The sequence below is a fragment of the Sylvia atricapilla genome, chromosome 1 (genome assembly GCF_009819655.1).
Source record: "Sylvia atricapilla isolate bSylAtr1 chromosome 1, bSylAtr1.pri, whole genome shotgun sequence".
Taxonomy (NCBI): domain Eukaryota; kingdom Metazoa; phylum Chordata; class Aves; order Passeriformes; family Sylviidae; genus Sylvia; species Sylvia atricapilla.
In genome coordinates, this window is record NC_089140.1 from 37,483,850 (window position 1) to 37,505,333 (window position 21,484).

The 21,484-nt window shown below is 37.5% G+C and overlaps 1 protein-coding gene across 4 annotated transcripts in view; it reads right to left on the bottom strand.

Moving 5' to 3' along the window:
• Window positions 1–15,424: 15,424 nt before the first annotated feature.
• Window positions 15,425–21,484, bottom strand: part of ZNF385D (zinc finger protein 385D) — a 406,562-nt gene continuing 400,502 nt past the window's right edge. For all 4 annotated transcript variants that reach the window (XM_066319782.1, XM_066319788.1, XM_066319797.1 and 1 more), the window contains 2 exons: window positions 20,380–20,481; window positions 15,425–16,199 (listed from right to left, as the gene is read on the bottom strand). In XM_066319782.1, the coding sequence (XP_066175879.1) occupies window positions 15,966–16,199; window positions 20,380–20,481 (336 nt within the window). In that variant the 3' untranslated portion in view covers window positions 15,425–15,965. The remainder of the gene's footprint in view (window positions 16,200–20,379; window positions 20,482–21,484) is intronic.

Below are 21,484 nucleotides of genomic sequence, written 5' to 3' on the forward strand. Positions count from 1 at the left end.
TGCAGACAACACCAAGGGACAGGAGTGTTGATCTGCTGGAGGATAGGAAGACTGTGCAGAAGGATCTGGGCAGGCTGCATCCATGGACCAATTGCTTGAGGCTCAGTAATGTGAAGTTCTGGGTCCTGAACTTGGGTCAGACCATCACTGCAGGCTGGAGAAAGAATGACTAGAGAGCTGGTTGGCAGAAAAAGACTTGGAGGTGGAGAGCTAGTAGACAGCCATCTGAACATGGGCCAGCATGTGTCCAAGCAGCCAAGAAAGCCAATGGCATCCTGACTTGTATCAGGAATAGTGTGGCCTGCAGGACCTGGGTCACAATCATCCCCTTGTACTTGGCACTGGCAAGGCTGCATCTCCAATCCCGTGTTCAGTTCTGGGGGCCTCACTAGAAGACACACACTGAGGTGCTGGAGGGAGTCTAGAGAAGGGCAGTGAGCTGGTGGAGGGTCTGGAACACAAGTCTTCCGAGGAGTGACTGAGGAAATGGGTTGTTTAGCTTGAAGAAAAGGAGGGTCATGAAGGAGACTGTATTACTCTTTACAATTTTACCTGAAAAAGGTTGTAGTAATAATTAGAGTCAATCTCTTCTCCCAGGCAACCTGTGACAGGACAAGGAGGGACAGCCTCAACTTGCACCAGGGTAGGTTTAAATTGGATATTAGGAAAAATTTCTCCACTGGAAGGGTTGTCAGGCATGGTACAGGCTGCCCAATCCAGTGGTTGAGTCACCATTCCTGGAAGCATTCAAAAAGTTATATAGAACTGGCACACAGGGACATGTTTAATGCTGGTCTTGGCAGCTGGACTTGATGACCTGCCATGACCCAAGCTAAATTATTCTATGATTTCATGGTTGAATACTGGCAACTACAGCATAGATAGGTCTCTGGCATTTTTAGAGTTAAGCTGCAGCTGAAGAGGGATTTTAGTTTGTACTGGAGGAAAAGTGCAACTGTGATGCCTGTTGGGACCTGTGTTTCAGTTTCCAAAATCTTAAGGGATTACTGCAGTTGTGCTGCCTTGTACATTTGCTATGGAAACCACTGCAGTAGTCTGAGACACCTATAAGTAAGATGATGAGGACAAAAGCAGGTTTCATCTCTCTAATTGGCTAACTACTACATGCTTATCTCAAAATTACCCTTACACCTTACAAATTGCACATCAGCATTTGAAAGAGGAAAGATATGACTGATCTACAGACTAGATACATGACTACATATCCAAATATCTTTCTCCTCCCCATAATTTTGCCAAATAAGGCAGTGCTGGCATGTTTTTAGTGATGGACTAACTACAGTTTGCAGAAACAATTGGAACTAGGCAAGCTTCTAGTAACACAGCTAAAACAGGGAACACAGAATGAATGAGGAAAATAAATAATGAGAAAAGGACAGTATGGAAATATATTAATTCCAGGGAGATGACCCCCAATATCTGGCGTGGTCAAGATAGGTCAATATTGGGCAGAAGCACATGCTTTTAAATAAATAGAGAAATAACAAGAATAACTTTCCACAGCTATTGGACATGCATTTTCACTAGTTTATTTAATCCATATTAAATCATTTGCCTCCTTACTTATCTGTGGTTTAAATCTCCATGTTGCCAAGAGTTTAGAGATTTGTGAGCCAAGTGGGATTAAAGCAAGAGTTCCCCAATATTTTCTCTGCCCCTGAGCACACACAGAGATTAATTATACATCCACACATGCCAGTCCCTCTAGGCTCATTTTTGAACACTCCTGGGAAGAAGATCTGTGATCTCTGGCACTCTGGTCACCCCCTCTGCTCTGTAACAGTACTTTCAGAGCAGAACATATAACACTGTCAAAGCTTCTGGAAATTTTAGCAGTTAGGCCATAATAGTGGGATCCAAGAAAAGGAGCAAAATATTTAGGTGGAGATTTGAGCAGAATTTTGGCAACCCTTAAACAAACATTTTTGATTCCCAAAATTTCTTCCCTCTAGCTCAGCAAATGCTTGAATGATACAAATGTGTGCATTCCCTCCAATAACAGGTGTATTGATAATGTTGACGCATAGTCTCATGCTAATCTATGCCCAATGCTTTTCCAGGTTTCACAGTACTAATTAAAAGAAATAGAAGTTCGATAAGGTATAAAATATCAAAGTCAAAGCAGGAAGAAGATATACCCATATGCTGGCTAACTCAGCACCTCCTAAAAGAAATTTTACAGCCTAGTCTCTCTCTTGGGAATCAATGAGTGTACCCCAAATGACATTTTTCTAGGAGCAGAGATGCTGCATTTTAGTCACTTTTCTTTGGGCTGGCTCTTAATAAAACACTGTCTATCCCAAAAAGAAATTTTTTTCCTCCTACTGGCTTGAATGTTTTCCAGGATAATACCAGCAAAGAAATTTATCTTAAGCACTGCTGTCACTAGCATGGATTCTTTAGCTCTGTGATTTTGGGAGAGGGTAAAGAAAGACATGAACATAAACAAGGAAAATCTGGCTTAGGAAGATGGTGAAGAGTTTTAGGGGCAGTAGGAAAACTGGGATAAATTCTTCAGTGGACAGGGAGTTACATGAATGTAAACATTTTCTTTCATGTTATTTGTATGGGAAATATTACTTGGGCAATACTACCAAATGGAAGTCTTTTATTATTTATAGGGGGCTGAGCATGCTAGTCAGTGTATTACTTAAGCCCAGCAACTGGTGGTTACTCACCAGTTTCATGACAGTCCCATTGCTAAATAGGACCTTAGTCCAGATCCTGCTCTCCATAGCACTTGTTCAGAGCCCCTAATTAGTAGCAGAACAACCTTGAGAAATGCCCCAGCATTAGGAAAAAAGCAAAGGTGGATCTGCAAGGTGCCTTCACAAGACTAGGATTTCTTCACCATAACCTATCACTAAGTGTAACAGACTGGAACACAGTGAAGGTAAGAACACACTGACACAGTAATTCAGCCCTTTGATAGCTACAAGAGAATGTCCATGCCACTAAAAACAGTATTGGGACACATGAGTTTGTGCTTTAGTTACACCAAGGTATTTAGGCCAAATAAGGAAGACTCCATCCACCACACCTCACCCAAGCAAAAACTCAAGACAATTGGTACATACTGATTCTGTAAAATAGTATTAAGCTATTATAATTTCTTTCAGAATGACACAAAACTGTCAACAGCTACATAGTTTAGTAAATTGAGTTTTTTGCATGAGGAAATTATTTATTCTATAGGAGCTTGATGTTAAAGCAGAGTAAAGTGGAAATAGCTGTTCTCAGAAAATTTCACAATTACTGTCTCTCTTGTGACACAGGAGATAATTACAGTAGAATACAACCATTTTTAACAGGGGTCATCTCTCTGATTATGATTTGAAAATAACACTTTTATTACAAACTATGCACCAGATCTCAGCCACCAAAAAATTGCTATAGGCCTAGAAAAATAATGAGGCTATGCCTATTTATAACAACTAAGAGTCTAGCTCTGAGCTTTCAAATCAAACAGCCTCAGCCTTTAGAAAAGACTGGAAAAAGCCCCCTATATAAAGTGAAAACTTAGTATTTCTATCCAACAGCTCTGTGCAGTGGAAGGAAACATCTGACTTCTGATAAAGTTTTAAACAATTGTGGTTCCTTGCTGCAGAATTTCTTAGAGAGCGAGGACATGATTTATATTTGGATTGAGGGTAGAGCTACCACAGCCTGGGCCCCAAATGCAGGCGTATGAAGCCTGTGGCGTAGTTAGAATTTATGTTAAGGTGTGCACATGGGATAGTGGGTTCCTAGGTGTTGATAGATATAGTTTTGTAGTGTGAGCATTTTAGCCACCTTAAGAATAAGGTAAATAATGTCTGTTTGCATTCTTTTTACGACCTGTAATTGCAAACCAGTCTGAAGTGTATGTAACCCACCCTTTGAGATAGAATAAAGGGAGGACATCATATTAACCATATTGGTTTGGTCTACATTGCTCTGATTCCAGGCTTACTAAGTTTTAGGGGTTCCCTGACTGCAGTTCCTCAAATCAGGAATTTTTTTGACATGATAACAGATAGGATAACCTCTTACCTAGGAGGGACTAAGTGGTGTCAGAAGTAAGGAAAGCATACCACTCTTCTCAGAAATCCTTTATAAGCCAAATATAATTTATACTTAAGATTTTCTCCTATTGTCCCCAAGAAACTTCTACATTTGCTTCAGTCTTCTGCTTCTGTTTTTTACCCTGATGATCCCATGCTGCAAATACTGGTGGTTTCACTGAAATGCTGGGTGGGGGAAGAAGGACTCAACCAGGTTTGCTCTATCATTCCTTGTGATTGTATGTCAAACCCAATGTCTCCATTTCTTTTCCTGCCCTTTGATTCCCTTTTACTATGTAATTTCTAGAGTCAAAATAATCTCTTCTAGTCTTTACAAAGTATGTGGTAACATTGCCAGGGCCCTGTGTGAATCCATCTCCTTCACTTCCCGAGGGTAAGCTGGCTGGGCTGCTTTGACATGGCATCAGCATGGCAATGGGAGCAAACTGCTCAAGAACAGCTAAGGTGAGAGAAGGAGCTGAGAGAGAGAAAGAGATACTGTGTCAACAAAACAAACCAAAAAACTGCCCCACCAAAACCCTAATTCAAAGCTTTTACATTAATGTGCTTGATCTAATAAAACCTCCACTGCAAAAAAATTCCTCACTTTTAAGACCGAAACTAAATGTACTAACAAGAATATTTAGGTTTTTTCACCCTCAGCTTGCATATGGAAGACTCAGTTCCATCAGTCTACTCTACCACATCCTGGACTTCATGTTGGTTGTCCCCTACCCTAAATTAAAGAGATGAAAGAGCAGCTTGCTTACATAGGATTAATTTATGGCATATTGGATCAATTATCAATTAATATGGCAACATTTGATCAATTTCAGACTCCTATAGGAGATGTCTACATCTCATTTATCATCCAATGTTTCTTCTGCAGTCTGTGGAGAAAATAAGCACTTCCAGGGCACAATTCATCTCATCCTGTAGTAGACATTTCACAGAGAACAGCTCTAGATCTACATTTATAATCTACTTTATATTATGTGTAGTAATGAATGAATCAAATTGCCTACCAATAAACCAGAGGCTGAAGAACTGTCTTAACGCCTTTACCAAGGTCCTAGCACAGCTCAGGTCTCCAGTGCCAGATGAACTTGAACCTTACATGTCAGGTGGCCAGTCTCTTCCTTCCTTTCTCATGAAAAATTGCAAAAGCTTCTCAAGTTGGGAGGTAATGAAAATAACTTTTAAGACCTGTCTTCTGCCATAAAATTAAATTCTTATTTTTCAAGCACAAGAACCTTTAGATACCAACACAGCAAAAAAATAAATAAGAAACGGCCAGGCTGTAAAATGCCTAATTTGTAAAATGGCCAAATTATTAGCCGTGCTCGGCATAGCTCTGAAATACAGACTTCCAGTAACAGATGGTATAATCTATGAAGAATTTAAATTTAACTGTTCTTATACTTAAAATGCTCAAATTCAAGATAAAACAGTGGACTAAGTAAATGTAAATCTACAAATGTTGCAGTATTTTTTTAATTAGAAACTCAGTCTAAATTGTATTTAACATTAATTAAGAAGTCAGAAATCAAAATTGGTTTGGCCTCAGTTGTAAGGAAAACAGAAGGCTTCCCTTTCTTAGCCAAAACATTTTGGATTATGTTTTTGTGCTGCAGTCATACAAACCTTTTGGTTCTCTAAAATATTTTGAACATACTTCATTTGGAAGAATATTCTAAATCAACTAATAACATATTGAACATATTGCTGAGCATTGACTCATTGGTTAAGGTTTTTTGGCAGGGTGAGGTTGTTTGGTTGTTGGGGTCTTGTTTGGGGCTTTTTGGTTGATTGTAAAATATGGTATTAAGTGGAGAGAAAAAACCTATCTGCAGTGTGCCACATCATGACATTTATATCTAGTTCTTCCTTGAAAGGTGCAAATCTGTGACTTGGCAGAGGAAATTTTGAAAAAGTAAAGACAGACAGGTGTCAAGTGGCAGGCTAAATCCTGAACTGAATGCTAAGTGTTAAGAATCCGACATCACAGACTAGTGCAGTAACGTCAGTAAGGTCTGCATTTTATCATTGAGTTTCGGAACTCAACAGCTTAACTGAATGGCTTCTTACCCACCTAGTACAGTCATACAACATATATACACTCCTACATTGAGGAGCACAATCCACAGGATTCAGCAACCTCAGCAAAGAGTCTGAAATGACTGAAGAGTTGGGAGGCCTTTATTTTGATTTCACCCCCTTATTCTGTTGCAGGGACTTGGTCACAAGTATCTGTCTCCGTATGAGATGGTCTGCCCTAAAGTCCCAAGTCAGTTGTTGCCCAAAATAAAAGATAAGCAGGTCTTAAACAGTTGCTAATCACTGCATATTTTCATGAATTCAGTGAACTAGAGGCATACTTTTTGCTTTCAGCACTGTTAAATATTTTAACTCATCTGTCTAGTTTTTTTAGAAGTGTGAACTATGCTTAGATTGTGATAGATGTATTTTGACATGAGATTGTCTAGGAAAGCTATACTGAATCCTATTTCAGCAAGAATAAGACAGACTCTGCCAGCTGACATGCAGTGTCCAAAAAGCCACCACCAAACACATGTACCTACGCTCAAATATGGAACAATTTTCCTACTATTACTATGTAAATACATAGATTAAATAGAACTTGGAAAAGATTTAGAAGTCTTTTTCCTGTGACATGTCAACCCCCATATTTTGTATATTTCTCTCCCCAGCTTATCAAGTCACGAGTAAAGTCACTAACACATTTTGGAGCAACACACTAAAGTATGCTCAGACAGAAAAGGGAGCAGACTTGCTGACTTGCACACTGTGCCCAGTTAGCTGCTGCCACAGCTAATGTGGCACAGAGCCTCATTCATAACCACCTGAGGATCATCTCAGTCTTTGGCTCCTTGACACCTTTTCTGTGTTTTGACACAAATATCTTTCAATTTCCTGAGAATTTTCACTAGTGAGTTCATAGACATCAATCCAAGTATTTATGCTTGAAAGCCTTCTTACCTTGAGTAGCTTTCTTCTTTCCTGATGGTTACTGCCATTTCCATCCCATCATATACGGAGCAATTGGATATCTTTCGTGCTCAGCCTTCCATCCTTATTCTAACCATATAAATTTTATTATATTATTTTCTCATCCCTCATGTCTTTTCTGAAGAGATTTAATTATTATTTATTATGAATCAATGAAGTCATCTATATACAAAGTTTTTATTCTGCAGTGGCATAATGCAGAATATATCTCAATTAACATTTTTGATTTTTTTAACAGCTGTAGCAAATTTGTAACTCATTGCCATAAATGGTAACCCGTACATCTTGTTCTTCAGTTGTTAACAGCTACTGAGTTCTTAGAGCTGGTTGTTATTAGATTCTAAATACATGATTGCCCCTTTCTTTTCAGTTGAGTTACAGCTCCTTTCTATTATATCAGTTCTCAAAGTTGTTCTAGTCTTTCTGGAAAATATCATGTTCCATTCTCCACTGCTGATAGCCCCTAATGTGTGTTACAAAAGAATTTCAAGAGCACATGCTTTTTTTCTGTGTGCAAAATCACCAGGGAAGCCAGATGCAACTTAAAACTGCCTTCTACTTTCTCTCCCCACCCTAACAATTCTTTTTACACTATAACCCATGCAGACTTCAGTTAGCTTCTTTCAAAATTATTTGAATTGTCATACAACCAGCTTAGTATTTTTTACAGATCACAGTTTCAAACACCTAAGCAAATCTGGAGCAATTAATTTACACTTACCTAATGAAGAAATTACTAAAATGTCAATAATTTTGTTTCACCTTTGAGAAGACTCACATGTAGCCCACTACCTTTTTCCACATGGTTGATAACTCTGACCTTTAAAAAGCCCTGAAGTAGCTATCAGGTGTTTTAAATAGTAAGGTATAACTACCCCAGTCACCTCCCTCCACCCTTTTTTAATTAGGGATATTATATTGACTATTTATCAGTCAAAACTACTAGTATAAACTACCAGACCATGAAATTTTACTCTTGGACTTATAAAAATGTCATCTAAATTTATAAGTGTGAATGGATCAGGGCCAGTTTTTGTAAAAGTGCCAGTACTCCATGGTACTACTGACAGTAAATAAGTACCCAGTAATTTAAGTGTGCCTTGCATTACTAAATGAAGGACTTATGCTGGTTATTTGTAAGCACTAGGAAGCATATTTCATGACCCTACTAAATAACTTGGTCTCATATTTGAAATTTTTCATTGCAATGTTGGTGATTGTCCACAGCTGGAAGAACATTGTTCAAGAACAAACTTCTCCATTTCTCAAGAGTTGCAGTGTACTTGGCTGGGTTAAACTTGTTCTCACACTTGGGTTCAGCGAGAACCCCCCTACATTTCCAGAACTATTAGCCTCTCTGGCACTTGCTGTTGGACTGACTTGGACATTTTGAAGGTTCTTTGACACATCATGTAATGTGTGTGCTCTTCTGTCTCCAGTGCTTTCACTGGGTCCTGGTAGGTTTTGATGATTTTTATCCAAATGTATAGAGTTTAATGAGCTGGTGGCATAGAGTAGATGATTTGAAGGGTTTCTGAAGTATTTATTGCCACTATGAAGTCCCTGACAGTCAGATGGAACATGGATATCAATAAAAAATGAAAGGCTAATTTACTTTTTTTCCCCCTACTGCTTTTCACAGCTGTATAAGGAGGTGAAAAAAGCTCTAGGTTTTATTCCAAGAATTCACTTGCCATGAGAAATACCCCAGTGGAGAACAGAGAACCGTTCACAGTTAGGGAGAAGGCTTAACTACAGCACAGCCAACAAAATTGGCTTCAGTGCTCACCATTTAAAGCAGCCAATACTGTAATGAGGGGCTTAATGCAGGACTCCAGCCACATGGTTTGATTATGTCACTGAAGGGGATAAAGGGGTACTGTATTATACACCCATATTGTACAGACCAAAACTGGGTGTTTTCGTTTTTCTTTTCCTCTTAAATGCTCCATGCAGTGTCCCCTGCTGCTGAGGGAGCCACAAAATGTGATTTAGCAGAAGGATTGGAGGGAAGTAGATCTGTGTGTATGAAGAGAGGCAATAAACGTGCAGGCATTTGTTGACTACATGGTGGCTTTAGTGTGAGTCATTGGATAAAGAGCTACAGTTGTTTCCATCTCCTTTCTAAAACTATAAAAACAGTAGAAGAAGAAGAAGAAAAAAAACCAGGCAATTTCTCTTTGATTGACATGTAGATTTCAGCAAACTGGTAGGACTTGAGCAACTGCAGGAAGAAAAAAAAATAAGTGACCCAACTTGAGGCTCATTACATTTTCATTTTTAATTCCTGGGTTCTCCTTCTGGGTACCAAAACTGACATGAATAGTTTATTCCAACGGAAAAATCAGATTCAGGCACCAGTTTGACTGGCAATAATATCATGGCAAGTCTACATTGAAAGTATCTCTGATTACATTTTTGGGTGGGTAGAGGGGGGGGCAATCATCCCCCACACAGAACCACTGGTTAAAAATTCTCAAATCAAGACGTTTTTCAAATTTGCATCCTCTGTTATAAATACAACAGAATGACCACATGAAGAACCTCTGCCTCTCCCCATCAAGCCACCAGGCAGTTTTGAGAGAGTTCAAACAGGCTGTTACAAAGGCATAGCTTTGCCTATATTCTCTCATCTCCCACTTCGTTGTGCCCCAAATGAATGCCTGCACTTGAGAGATTCTGTTTTGAACTGACAGTTTTCACCTGATACATGTCTCAATGAGAACAGTTCCCACGGTAAATGCCAGCCACGAGTCATAAGCAGAGAAAGGGCTGACATTGTTAACAAATGCTACAGGCGTTTTTAGTGAGAAAATGGTTTGTGGATTTTATGCCTTTCTATATTGCTTTTGCACTGAGAAACACATAGATGTTTTTACTGAACATAAGAAATAACATTTAAATTTGATTAAACCTTTGAAGGATCCCAAAAGATGAATATTTCAGAAAAGTACGAAAGAATAAAGAGCTGTTTGTGCCATAAAACTCTACATTAGGTAAAGAGCACTGTAGTATAGACGTTTTCTCTTCGCAATATTTTACCATTACTGTGGCTCTGCTGCTTTAAATTCTTTATTCAGTTTATTGACTCTGATCAAATGGCCCAACAGAGGCATTGATGATTACATACTTCTTAAATGTATATTTAATTTTATGGATTCTGTTCATTCACGAGAGACAAGACAATGAATAAAAAAAAGCAGAAGAAAGATCAAATTGTAATAAAAACATAAAAAGTATGGACATCCTTTCTGGAGATCCATGTGTTGACAAAATGCAGTGGTATCTTGGCTGGTATGAACACACCTGAAGACACGGAGTCCCAAGGAAAATTATTGTGTACTTCGGTTGAGTGTCCAGTATCTATGCAAGGAATATTATTAACACCCTATTCATGGGTGTCAAATCCTCGATTTCTGCTGTGAACAGGAAAAATCCCAGTGTATTGACAGTGTGCCTAGTGTGAATATTGCTACAATGTCCCAATAAATGTCTTCTGAGTTTTTCTCATCAAACTTATTTTAAAGTTAAGATCTCACAATCTTCAAGGTCCCTACTTTTTTATCCATGAACTCTTCAATGTCCCAGCTTGTTCATACTTCAGAAGTTCCATTTAAGAACGTTGCTCAAGGAAAAAGGGTCAAATTAGTCCACCAATTTCTCTACATTGTCTTTTTCAATCCTTCTTATTTCACCACCCAGGCATCGCCCCAGCATGAAGCTGACCACATGAACCAGGCAGCCACTAATCATGTTTCACACTCAGCCAAGTTTCTTTATCGAAGTATCAATACTGAATCAGAGTTGAATGACACCTAATTGCAGTACACAGCATGACTGCAAAAGGCCTTGTCCACTAAGAGCAAAAAATTGCCTCTGTTGAAATCAAAGATTTTTTGCCACTGCTATCAGGAGTCCCAAAGTTAAGAGCATTATGGTTTTCATACCATTGTTAATTTCGTTCTGGAGCAGACTCTTTCAGCTGCTGACATTTCAGGTCAGGCTATGTAATAATCATCTTCCAGATAGTTACATTTACTCCTAAATGGTCCTGAATTTTAATAAACCTGTAGAAGTTAGAGGCCATAAAGCACTCGCCCTTGGCTAAACCCTTCACTGTGTGTTTGAGATTTCAACTAGTTTAAGATAGGATTTATCAGTATTACTGTTTCTTTTAGTCACATACTGCATTCCAGCACAGAAGCTTCTGTATGACTCATGCACTGAAGGAATGGCACTTAGAAATAAACAAGGAGAACAGGAGAAAAAAATGTCATGTCAAAAAAAATACTTAACATTTTACATAGTATAGGCTCACATTTTCACATGCATCTAGATAAACAGGAAGCCCACTATGATTTTCTTGGGAGCTTTGGGAGCTTAGAGTCTTGAAGCCTGAACTGTGCTGAAGTCAGCTTTGGAAATGAAAATTCAGACTCCTGTTAGTAAAAAGAACACATTTCTTATTGTTGTGAGTTAACCCCAAAACCAGGACACTAATAAAGCAGTCTAGGTTCTGACTTCATGTGTTTTCAACAAGATTTGTGCAACCAAACAACTTGAGTGTCTGTGCTTCATATCTACTCAAAAGAACGTTACAATTGCAAAAACCTTTTTAGATCTTGCTCCTCAGTGTTGATATAATGTTCATAAAATGATATTTACTTTGGCTAAAAAAAGATACCGTGTTAGAAATTTCCCAGGATGCTTTGAAGAGACTCTAAGAACTATGTGTATACTGGGAGGAAAGGCAGAAACAGGGGCTCCTAAGCAGCATGATTTCACTTTTCAGGGAATATGGGGCCAATATGCTACTGCGTCTTTGGCATTTAAAATAGAAGTGACTAAAAGCAGGTCCATTCAGTACTCCTGATGTAAACGGAAGATAATGAAGTGAGACATTAAATTTACCAACAGCATCCTTGCATTAATTTGACACCTAGAAAGTCTTTTAAACTTTTAAAATGTAGAGCCAATTGTAATATTTCAGTACTAAAATGACAGATGTAGTTCTTCTAGTTATATTAACTTTATTTAACTATTCTTAATTTTATATAATTTTATATAATTTATCTTAAAATAAAGATGTATACTTTTCAAATACAATATTTCTTGACATGGTCAGTCCATTTTTTTTATTTTAGATCATCATATTTATACCATTTGCTTACTGACCTCTCACATCAGCTTTTACAGCAGTTTTCAAGAAGGTAATTAATTTCACGGTTCAGAGCAATGATGATGCTTCAGAACAAAGGTTTGAAGCCATAGATAGTTCGAAAAATGCAGATAGCATAAAAATATAAATATATATATATATATCTCCCACAAAAATACCATCTCTTCAGGTCAGAACAGAATAGTTTTTCTTTAACACTTTGAATAGAACTTAAGAAAACACCCCTGAACCTGATTGTTTTTCTGAGTTCATTACCCAGCCACTTCCCCGCAGGCTGATTTCACACTTATTCCAGTGAGTGACTGTGTCTTCAATGAAATGATCTGCTTCCTTGTGCTTTAGGCTTCCTCTTGGCCCTGGAGTGTTATGGTAATATGAAATATGAGGGCATTTTTTCTTTAATAGTGCTCTCCACACTGGATGTATTGACAAGTAGGTGTAAAGTGTCTCCTGTTTGCTACCTTCTCTGTAATCTGCTGTGGACATACCCTTGACCAGAAGTTCTCTTTGCCCCATCAGATGGCTGTGCCAGTATTTTCCTTGACAGATAAATATATATATATACAACTGAACTGTTGTGCTGATGTCCTGGGTACGTTGGCTTGTTACTTACCGAGAGGGGGGTGGAGCAGCAAGGCACAGAAAATCCACTATACATTCTAACATTTAGGCTTTATCCTTTATTAGGTAGTGAGTAAGAGACAAAAAGAACTGAGTTTGTTGTTTACAGCTGAACTTTAAAAGAGACTTGTGTGAACAAAAGCTTGTTCCATAGAGCACTGTGACAAAAGAGGTCCAAGAAAATTGAAGGTGTCATTGCAAATTAGCTGATGTAAGTAGTTGGAATGACACTCTTTTATTTCTAGCAAAATTTGCATGAACTCTGCCCTTAGTACTGTGCCTCCATACATGCCACAGGCCACGTTTTGGCAAGGATCAGCCTGTTGATTTTGATGGCATCACAACATGGCAGGATGTACAGCAGGTGTCCATGCACCAGAAGGCTGTGCATCAGAGCCCTCAGGATATTTGTCTATCTCCCATTTTCCCATCTGCCTGCTTCCTCATGGGGAAAAGATAGCCTGTCCAGATCCTCTACCTTCCTAAAATATGAATACTCCTCCTTTAGCAAGATCTTACTTACACAGGCTCTGGAAACAACTGGTGGTTCATGGAGCACAGCTTGAAAGCTGCTGCCCTTTTCAAGGAGGAATCTGAACGCAGCTGGCAATGGCACTACAGCTTCTGCAAACAGATGGAAGGTTGAAAGCAGGCTTAAAAGACCAAGTCCACTGAATCTCACTATCTCATGTACCCAAATAAAATGAAACATTTTCTAAATTGAGTGTGAGGAGCAGGTTTTGAAGGCTGGCTTATTTACTGTCTCTTTACTGGGAGCTGTAGAGTAGAGAGCCCTTTTAAATGTCAGCCCCTAGTTATTTAGATGTCTAAACTTGGCTTCAGGAACTTACTCATACTGTTGTTTTGAAAATTAGGCCAAAGAAATCCAGCTGGTAATTAGCCCTGGAATCACCATCATGTCTTTTTCATGGCTACATTGGTGTGAATTAAATATAAACAAAAGCTCATTTCATTTCAAGGCACAAACGTTTGCAAATAAACTGGATGAAATACAAATACATAATATAGAACTTATTTTAATACTTCTAGATAAATAAATGCATCTCTTTGGAATTCTTTGGACACAGATATCCATGGAACCTCTTCTTTCTCTCTCTTTATATATCTTTTATAAAATCTAAATGCGGAGAGGTTTTAAAAATGGCAAATACGAATGTATATGGAAGGCTCACTGATGAACTGCAAGTCAAAAGTGCTGTATATTCCCATCCTCTATATCTCCCACCTGTCTGCATTAACCACAGGCAGCATTATATAGTAACCACATGGTCAATATTTTGCATTACTGCCTTTTAATAAAATCTTTCAAATAATTTCCCCATCTAAACTTAAATTATGCTTTTAAATTTTATTCTGCCTAAATGTATGCTAGGCATTTCACTTAGCTACACATCAGAGTGGTTGCATGTGACTCAGCAGCACACTCCATAATATTAATAGATACTTTTCAGCTCCCTATGGGAAAAAGCAGGCAGCAAGGATCAGATTCAAGAAGTCTATTTTTTTTCTCTGTTGTTTGTTACTTACCACTTAATGACCCACATGTGAAATCAATGGTTATATAATTATTTTATAGAGTAGATTTTCTGTTTATAAGTTATTTTTCTTACTCTAACATATTTACAATATATCTATATATACCCCTGATAAATCTTACTTTAAAGGGACACAGTCAACCCCTTTAAGCCTCACAGTAAATATATAAGGCTTTAAGCTGTCTGTACATAACGGTCAGCTACAGAATTCAAGGGTCCCTTGAGATCCTAAAAGTTGTATTTGTTCCAAACCCATGATGTGCAGTTATCTCGTAATATGTATCTCATGTGTCACTGTTTATATTTTATAGTTATATTAAGACATTTTATATCACATCAGTTGGAGATAAAACAAGGGAATAAGTCTGTTGCTAAGACAAAGTCTATTGCAAAAAATATTACCTGTATCTACAGACACTCCCACTGGTATGATATAAAATGAATATGTGCCATTCTTGGGATGAAATTCTGGCTACAGTGCAGTCAGAAGGAACTTTAAACTGACTTAAATGAGACCAGGATTTCTCTCCTGTTTTTCATTTGTCAGTTATGACTCTGCATCACTGATTTGTGTCTTCCCTCTGCTCAACACTTGAGTGTCAGGCCTGTTTCATGACAAGAGCATATTTTTTGTTTTCCACTGTCATATCTTAAACATTGATCTATCCTGTATGTATTACACTTTCCGAATAAACACACAGTGTACACATACATTCTCAGTAAAATAAATGTTTGACCTATTCTGTGTACAGTATCTGAATTATTTTTCCCCCACTAGATCTTCCTTATCTCTTTCTTTGCCCTAACCTAGATTATTTTCATTCTTCTGTGAGTGAGGAAAACATTGCTCACCAGGAACAGCTCCACATTATTGTAATAATTTTTGACTAGTTACCAAAGTGACATAATTTTGTTCATTTTATCTTTTGCAACTCAGTTAGAAACCTAGTGGCATAGATAGAGACACAATACTACTGTTTTACAAGACATCTATTGTATCTACTTTTGTTCAGATAAATACCCAGTAACTGCTGATTTGGCAGGAGGATTGGTAAGGGTACTACTATTCACAGTGTTTCTTTTTTTTTTTTTTTTTTTTCTTCTTCTTTAATCTACAGAATAAAGTATTTTATATACATTGGAACCAGTTAATGCCCTTTAGACAAATTTTTTAAGTTGTTTCATAAAGCAGGAAAGACATTGCAGGGAAATATGTGCCAAAACGCACAGTCAAAAGGCTTTATAAGTTTTGTATGTCACTACAAGTCAATGCTGGAGATCAGTTCTAAAACGATCAATGCTCAAGAGAAATGCTCATCTGGAGAAAATACTGCCCATTCCCCCTTTCAGAATTTGTTCAGTTCTCTATCAAAAGTTCTGGCTCTTCATATATACTTTAAACTATAAATAAACACTGCATAGTTCAATGTTCTTGATTTTCTTTTTTTTTTGTTTGTTTGTTTGTTTGTTTTGATTTGAAAAATTATTGCAGTACAATGAATTCCTGTTTGGAGTTCAGTAAGGAGCAAACAGCACAGGAGTGTGGGTGGTCCGTATAGGCCCAGGAGCTGGTCGTAGGAGTGCTGGAGGAAGTGCTGAAGTCTGGAAAAGGGTGGCTGCTGGGGCTGTGCGAAGACTGAAGGGGGAATTCACAGCCACAGCAGCAGCTGCTGCTGCAGCTGCTAGTGGATTTGGTAAGATTCGTGGGGCCATCGGCTTTGAAGGTTCCTTTGAAAATACTAATTTTACCTGTGGGGCAGAAGAGAAAACAAACAGAGACACATAATTTGTTCGTATTCGCTACACGAGAGGGAGCTTGACTTAAGATTATACGTGCAAAATCAAGCAAGAGAGACCCTGTGGTGGCTACTGGCTCTGTGAGCTACAGACTTGTAACAGGCACTATGACCTCCCCCACTGGACAAGGTACAGGGATTTGGTTGGGGACAAAGAGTTCCAGTGTTCACCCCTTACTGCTGACACTCATAATTTAATATGACATTAGAAATCAAAGCAAATCTAAAATGTTACAGGGAAATCTGCACCAAAGTAAATATACCCTGCAACAATTGCAAATGTTGCAATAGCAAAAATACCCTGCTATAATTGCATATACCCTGCAACAATTAAACAAGGAAAAACTACCTATCAGTTAACAGATCTCCATCTAGACAGCTTAATGTAGAGTCCAGAATGAAAATATATCCTACTCCCTGGTCTTACAAAATATTTCTGTTTTAATCATTAGGATGAGAGTTCTACTTAAAATTAAGATCTCCATATAGCTCCTCTTCATTTACTCCTGCTTCTAATAACAAACAAATAAACCAATCTTATCTTTAATGAGTTATGAAAACCTCTCATATTTAATGTGTTTAAATGGGTGCTGCCCCATATAATTTTGCTGTGTCATCAATGTCTTCACCTGTTTTCCACTCAGGTAGTGTTCATTCTTACAAGGGTTGTGAAAACCTGGCAAATATTTTAAAGTAGTATTCTGCCAAACTATGATATTTCTGCTCCTGTCACTGAGGTTTCTTCTACAAAACCCAATTAAAATCATGACATTATTTTACATTTGTGGACTACCAAATACAAATCAAAAAAACCCCTCATTTAGAGTTTCCTAAAAAAGGAAAAAAATCCAAACCCTGAAGTTTCTCCAAGACTGAAAATACTTACAAGGAGTCCAGTAATATTGAAGAAAATTTACATTTGGGATACATACAAACGACCATTAGAGTAGTCTCTATAGATTTCTGTAGTTTGCAGTGGAATTTCAAGTTTCTAATCAGATGCTAGGAGCCTGAATACCTTTGCAGTCCTGTTTTTATAACTCTGAGATAAGATTAGAAACTTCATTTACTGACAAAGAAAGGTTCCCATTGTCTCTGATGGACTCATGGTGGGTCTGTGTCCTAGCATGACCTGAGGCCTCTTGCAAAGGGCATAAACCTGAATAAGTGGTATTGGATATATGGAATATATGTGCCATGCTGAGGTACATCTCAGGGTAAGTATGGACACTTTTTACTTACAAGGAAACAATTTCTCATTCTTGACTTGAAAGGGATTTTCAAGTAAGTAACTTCTACAATATCACTCTGATATTTTCAGCTCAACAAATCCTAGTGAGTGCATCATCAGAAAATAAGGACAGGAGTACTCTGGCATGAACCACAATTGAGTTTCATCATTACACTATCACCATATTCCAAAAGGTCTGTTGCTTCCTTACTGGCCAGATGGATAGAGGATTTTTATTTTTCCCAATATCTATTGGCAACACTGCAGTCTTCCAGGTCCTTTAAAGCTCTGGGAGAAATACTCAGATAAAATCAAATTCTTTAATTCCCTTAATAAAGGATATAATAGATGCTAAATATAAAATTCATTACAGTGCCTATGAAAATCAATGATCTCATCTCTTCCTTGATCAATGTTATGCTTACTGATCTAAGCTGTCTCCTTACTTTGCTAAACATATGACTTTTTCCTCCCTCCTTACTTTTTTAATAAACACATTTTACAGCCTTACTTAGAACAGAAAAAACCACCCCCAAACCAACCAATCAAAACCACAAAACAAAACAAAAAAGCCACAAACAAACAAACAAACAAAGAAAAAACAACCCAGAACAACTCTGAGGAAAATAAAAATAAAGTAACCCTGAGTATAAAGTGCTCCTTGTTCTAGAGTTCTCAGTAAATGTTGTCTTTTGTAACAGCTATTTTATTGCAGAAAGTTTGGACTATCAAATGCTTGATAACCTTTTACTTTCCAGTGCAGTATTTTATATATGCGAGACAACTGTGGCTTGAAGAAATAACAAGTAAGTCCCAACACTATAAGAGTTCTTAAACTCTGAAATATCACTGTGGGAATTTATAAGGCTTCTATCTCTGAAGCATGCAAATTTCGAACATAGAGAGAAGTACAAATGATATTGAAAACACGGTAAAAGAAGGTCTAGAAAAGCTATGGAAATGTAGCATGTTCTTTTTTAAATTTCTGCAGGCAAATTTGGTGCTGCTCATATATTTTGTGTCATGAAGAACAAAGATCTTATGTGGCTGTTTCTACTAAAAGGCTAAGGCTTTCTTGCCATTCTTGGAGGAATCAGGTACTTCCAATGTAGTTAGATAGCTTTCCAGGTAACTTATAAACATGATTCTGATTTCAAGGTAGCTGCAAAACTAGTAATATTTAACACATACAGTACCTTGCACCTTCATTTCTAACCTGTAATTAACTCACAGGTCAACATTAGGAGTAAAGTAGCCATTATTTGTTTCATTTCCAATGAAATAAACTAAGGGACAAATAACTTGAAATATTAATGGAGAGCATCCTGGTTTCAGCTAGAGAGAGGGCGAAAAGAACAAGCATTAAATTACAGATGAAATTAGAATATCTCTGGCTTGTTGCTGTTCCATTCTGTACTTGAAGTGACAATAATTCCCCCAGTTTTTATATTTAAAACCAAAAAGACTAAATGGAGGACTGGTCTCTCCTTTCTTATTGAAGCCACAATTCTACTACACATATCTGTTCATTTACTGCTAGCTTGTTCTCCCCTTCTTAAATCCCCTTTGCCTCTTGGATGCCCTCTAGCCTGACCTGTGTATTGTTAGCAATTGGGATTGAGGGAACAGGAAAAGGACACACTACTGTTATTTGTCTTGAACCTTGGCTGGAGTTCTCAGAAATCTCCATTACATAAATTGGTAGAGAACTGCACACAACAACAACAACAATCTAATAGTTCTTTTTGTCCCCTGAAAAATAATGCATTTCCTAAAGGAATAATAATCCTGCCAGAAAGGCTTTCCTGATTCTATATCCTACTTACCCCATGACATATTTTCTATTCCTTTCAGTATAGTTTGTATTGGAGACCATGATCTTTCTTGTGGACTACTGAGAAACCCTATGGGGCTATTTCCCTATTTAGTGGATCTATCAGAAGGGTGGACTGCTTCATTCTACAACTGAATTGTGCATGAATATGCCACTCGTGAGGGCTGCCCCAACAAGGACACAGCTTCTGCTGCCAAGAGCTTTACTCAATATAAAGAGAAATGGGTTTCCACGGGAGGGGAAAAAAAAAAAAAAAAAAAAAAAAAAAAAAAAAAAAAAAAAAAAAAAAAAAAAAGCTCCGTATTGTGTCTGCATCAGAGAAGATGGTCAAGGCATAAGGGGCTAATCTCTATGAGGACAATGAATCAACATCCTCCCTCTGCCAGAACCGTTTATAAACCCTTACAAAGCAGCAGATATAACACTCATGCAGTTTAACTGATGGAGATGATAAACATCAGATGTTTCACTATCCCACCCATAATATAAGCTGTATCTTAACTAGTGGCAGCCTCTAAGAGGGTTCTTTATTAAAAAGTAAACGTTCTTCTCAGCTTTTAGAGCTACTTAGAATTGTGTTTCAGATAGTTTATCCTAGGAGTTGAAAATGTAACCCAAATCATTCCAAAACAGTTGAATGAAAGGAGAGACAGGTTTTTTAAATTGTTTCACTCGCTATCTCAACAATTCTCTAAATAAGGATAGAATGAATAGTTTATATTTTATAGAGTTTTATTTAGTTATTTCATCACTATTGTCCCTGGTGAAAACTGGAAAAATCCTGTTTGACATCTGGAGGTTTTTTCCGTCTCTTGCTCTCTTAACGACCTTTGCAACAAGCTTCTTCTCTGAGGTTATTCAGAGTAGCTACAAAAGCAAGATTGTAGTAAATACCCCTTAAAGTACATTAAAAAAAACCCTTGGGCTTCCACTGGCCCCTTCACAAAATTAATAATCCAGTGACTTACACTACTACTCTACTTCTAAACACTTTTCCACTTAAGTTTTCTAAAAATCTTATTCATCAGGATTAAAATAAAAATAAAATGAAAAGGATGATTGGCTTACCCCTAGAGGATGTGTTCCCTTTTGGAGTTTGTTGTAAGGGCTGTATTTAGGTTTAGGTGGCTTCCCAGCAGCTCTGTCTTTGTGCCTTCTACTGCTTATGTGCTGTTAAAATATATTGGGGGAGGGAGGGGGAAAGAAAACAAAGGGTGATAGCTCCACAACACATCACTTCAAGTTCTGCTTTACACGAGGTTACTGCTCCAATACTAAAGGCTTTTACTCTACAACAGTATTATTTTGACTAGTTCAATAATGAAACAGAACAGGCTCTCTTGAAATTTGAAGGATCCTTTGTGCACCACATATCGGGGCTGTAATTTTCATCAGTCCTACGTTAAACTTTGCTTTCACTACAGTTAAATATTTTCCCACCTTTTCTAACTTCATCAGGACTTGAGTCACGTTAAAGACAGAAGCCTTTGAAAAACTCCTCCCTAACTCTATAAAGCACCCATAAAATACAATCCACTGCTGATAGAAAGTTTTTAAAGAATATTAGATAGTAAAGCATCCCCTATTTGGGAAAGAATATAAGGTCATAAAATCGTTTAAATCCCTAAGCTGCCTGGAGATCCTTCTGAGATAGTTATACATCAAACTAAGTGACAGTGAAAAAAAATGCATGAAATCCATTATTTTCTTCGTAAGATCTATGAGATTTTTAAAGTATCTTTCTACACAGATTATCTTGCAGTATTAAAAGTAAAGGACCTTTTTCAGAATTATAATTTTACTTTCATTTTAATTTTCAAGACAATTATCACAACAAAAAGACATAGAACTGAATTTTTTCCTGAAACCAGAGGAATGGGTATTCCTATTGTCCATTACTGAATTCATTTTCGTTCTTGTAAAGTTCCTTGACAAGTATTTAATTTCAATAGGCATATGGAATTAAACTAAGTGTTTTTCAGAAAGCTTTGATCATCTGAAGAATGAACATAACTTAGTGTAATTGCAATTTAGAGGTCATGCTTCTCAGTTAGAGAGAAACATTGATAAAAATATTAGAAATCCTCTCCATCCCACATTTCTAAGCAGGTTACTCTGTGTTCTGTGAAAGTACTGGCTGCATCCACATTCACATCTTTGTCAAATCAAATAC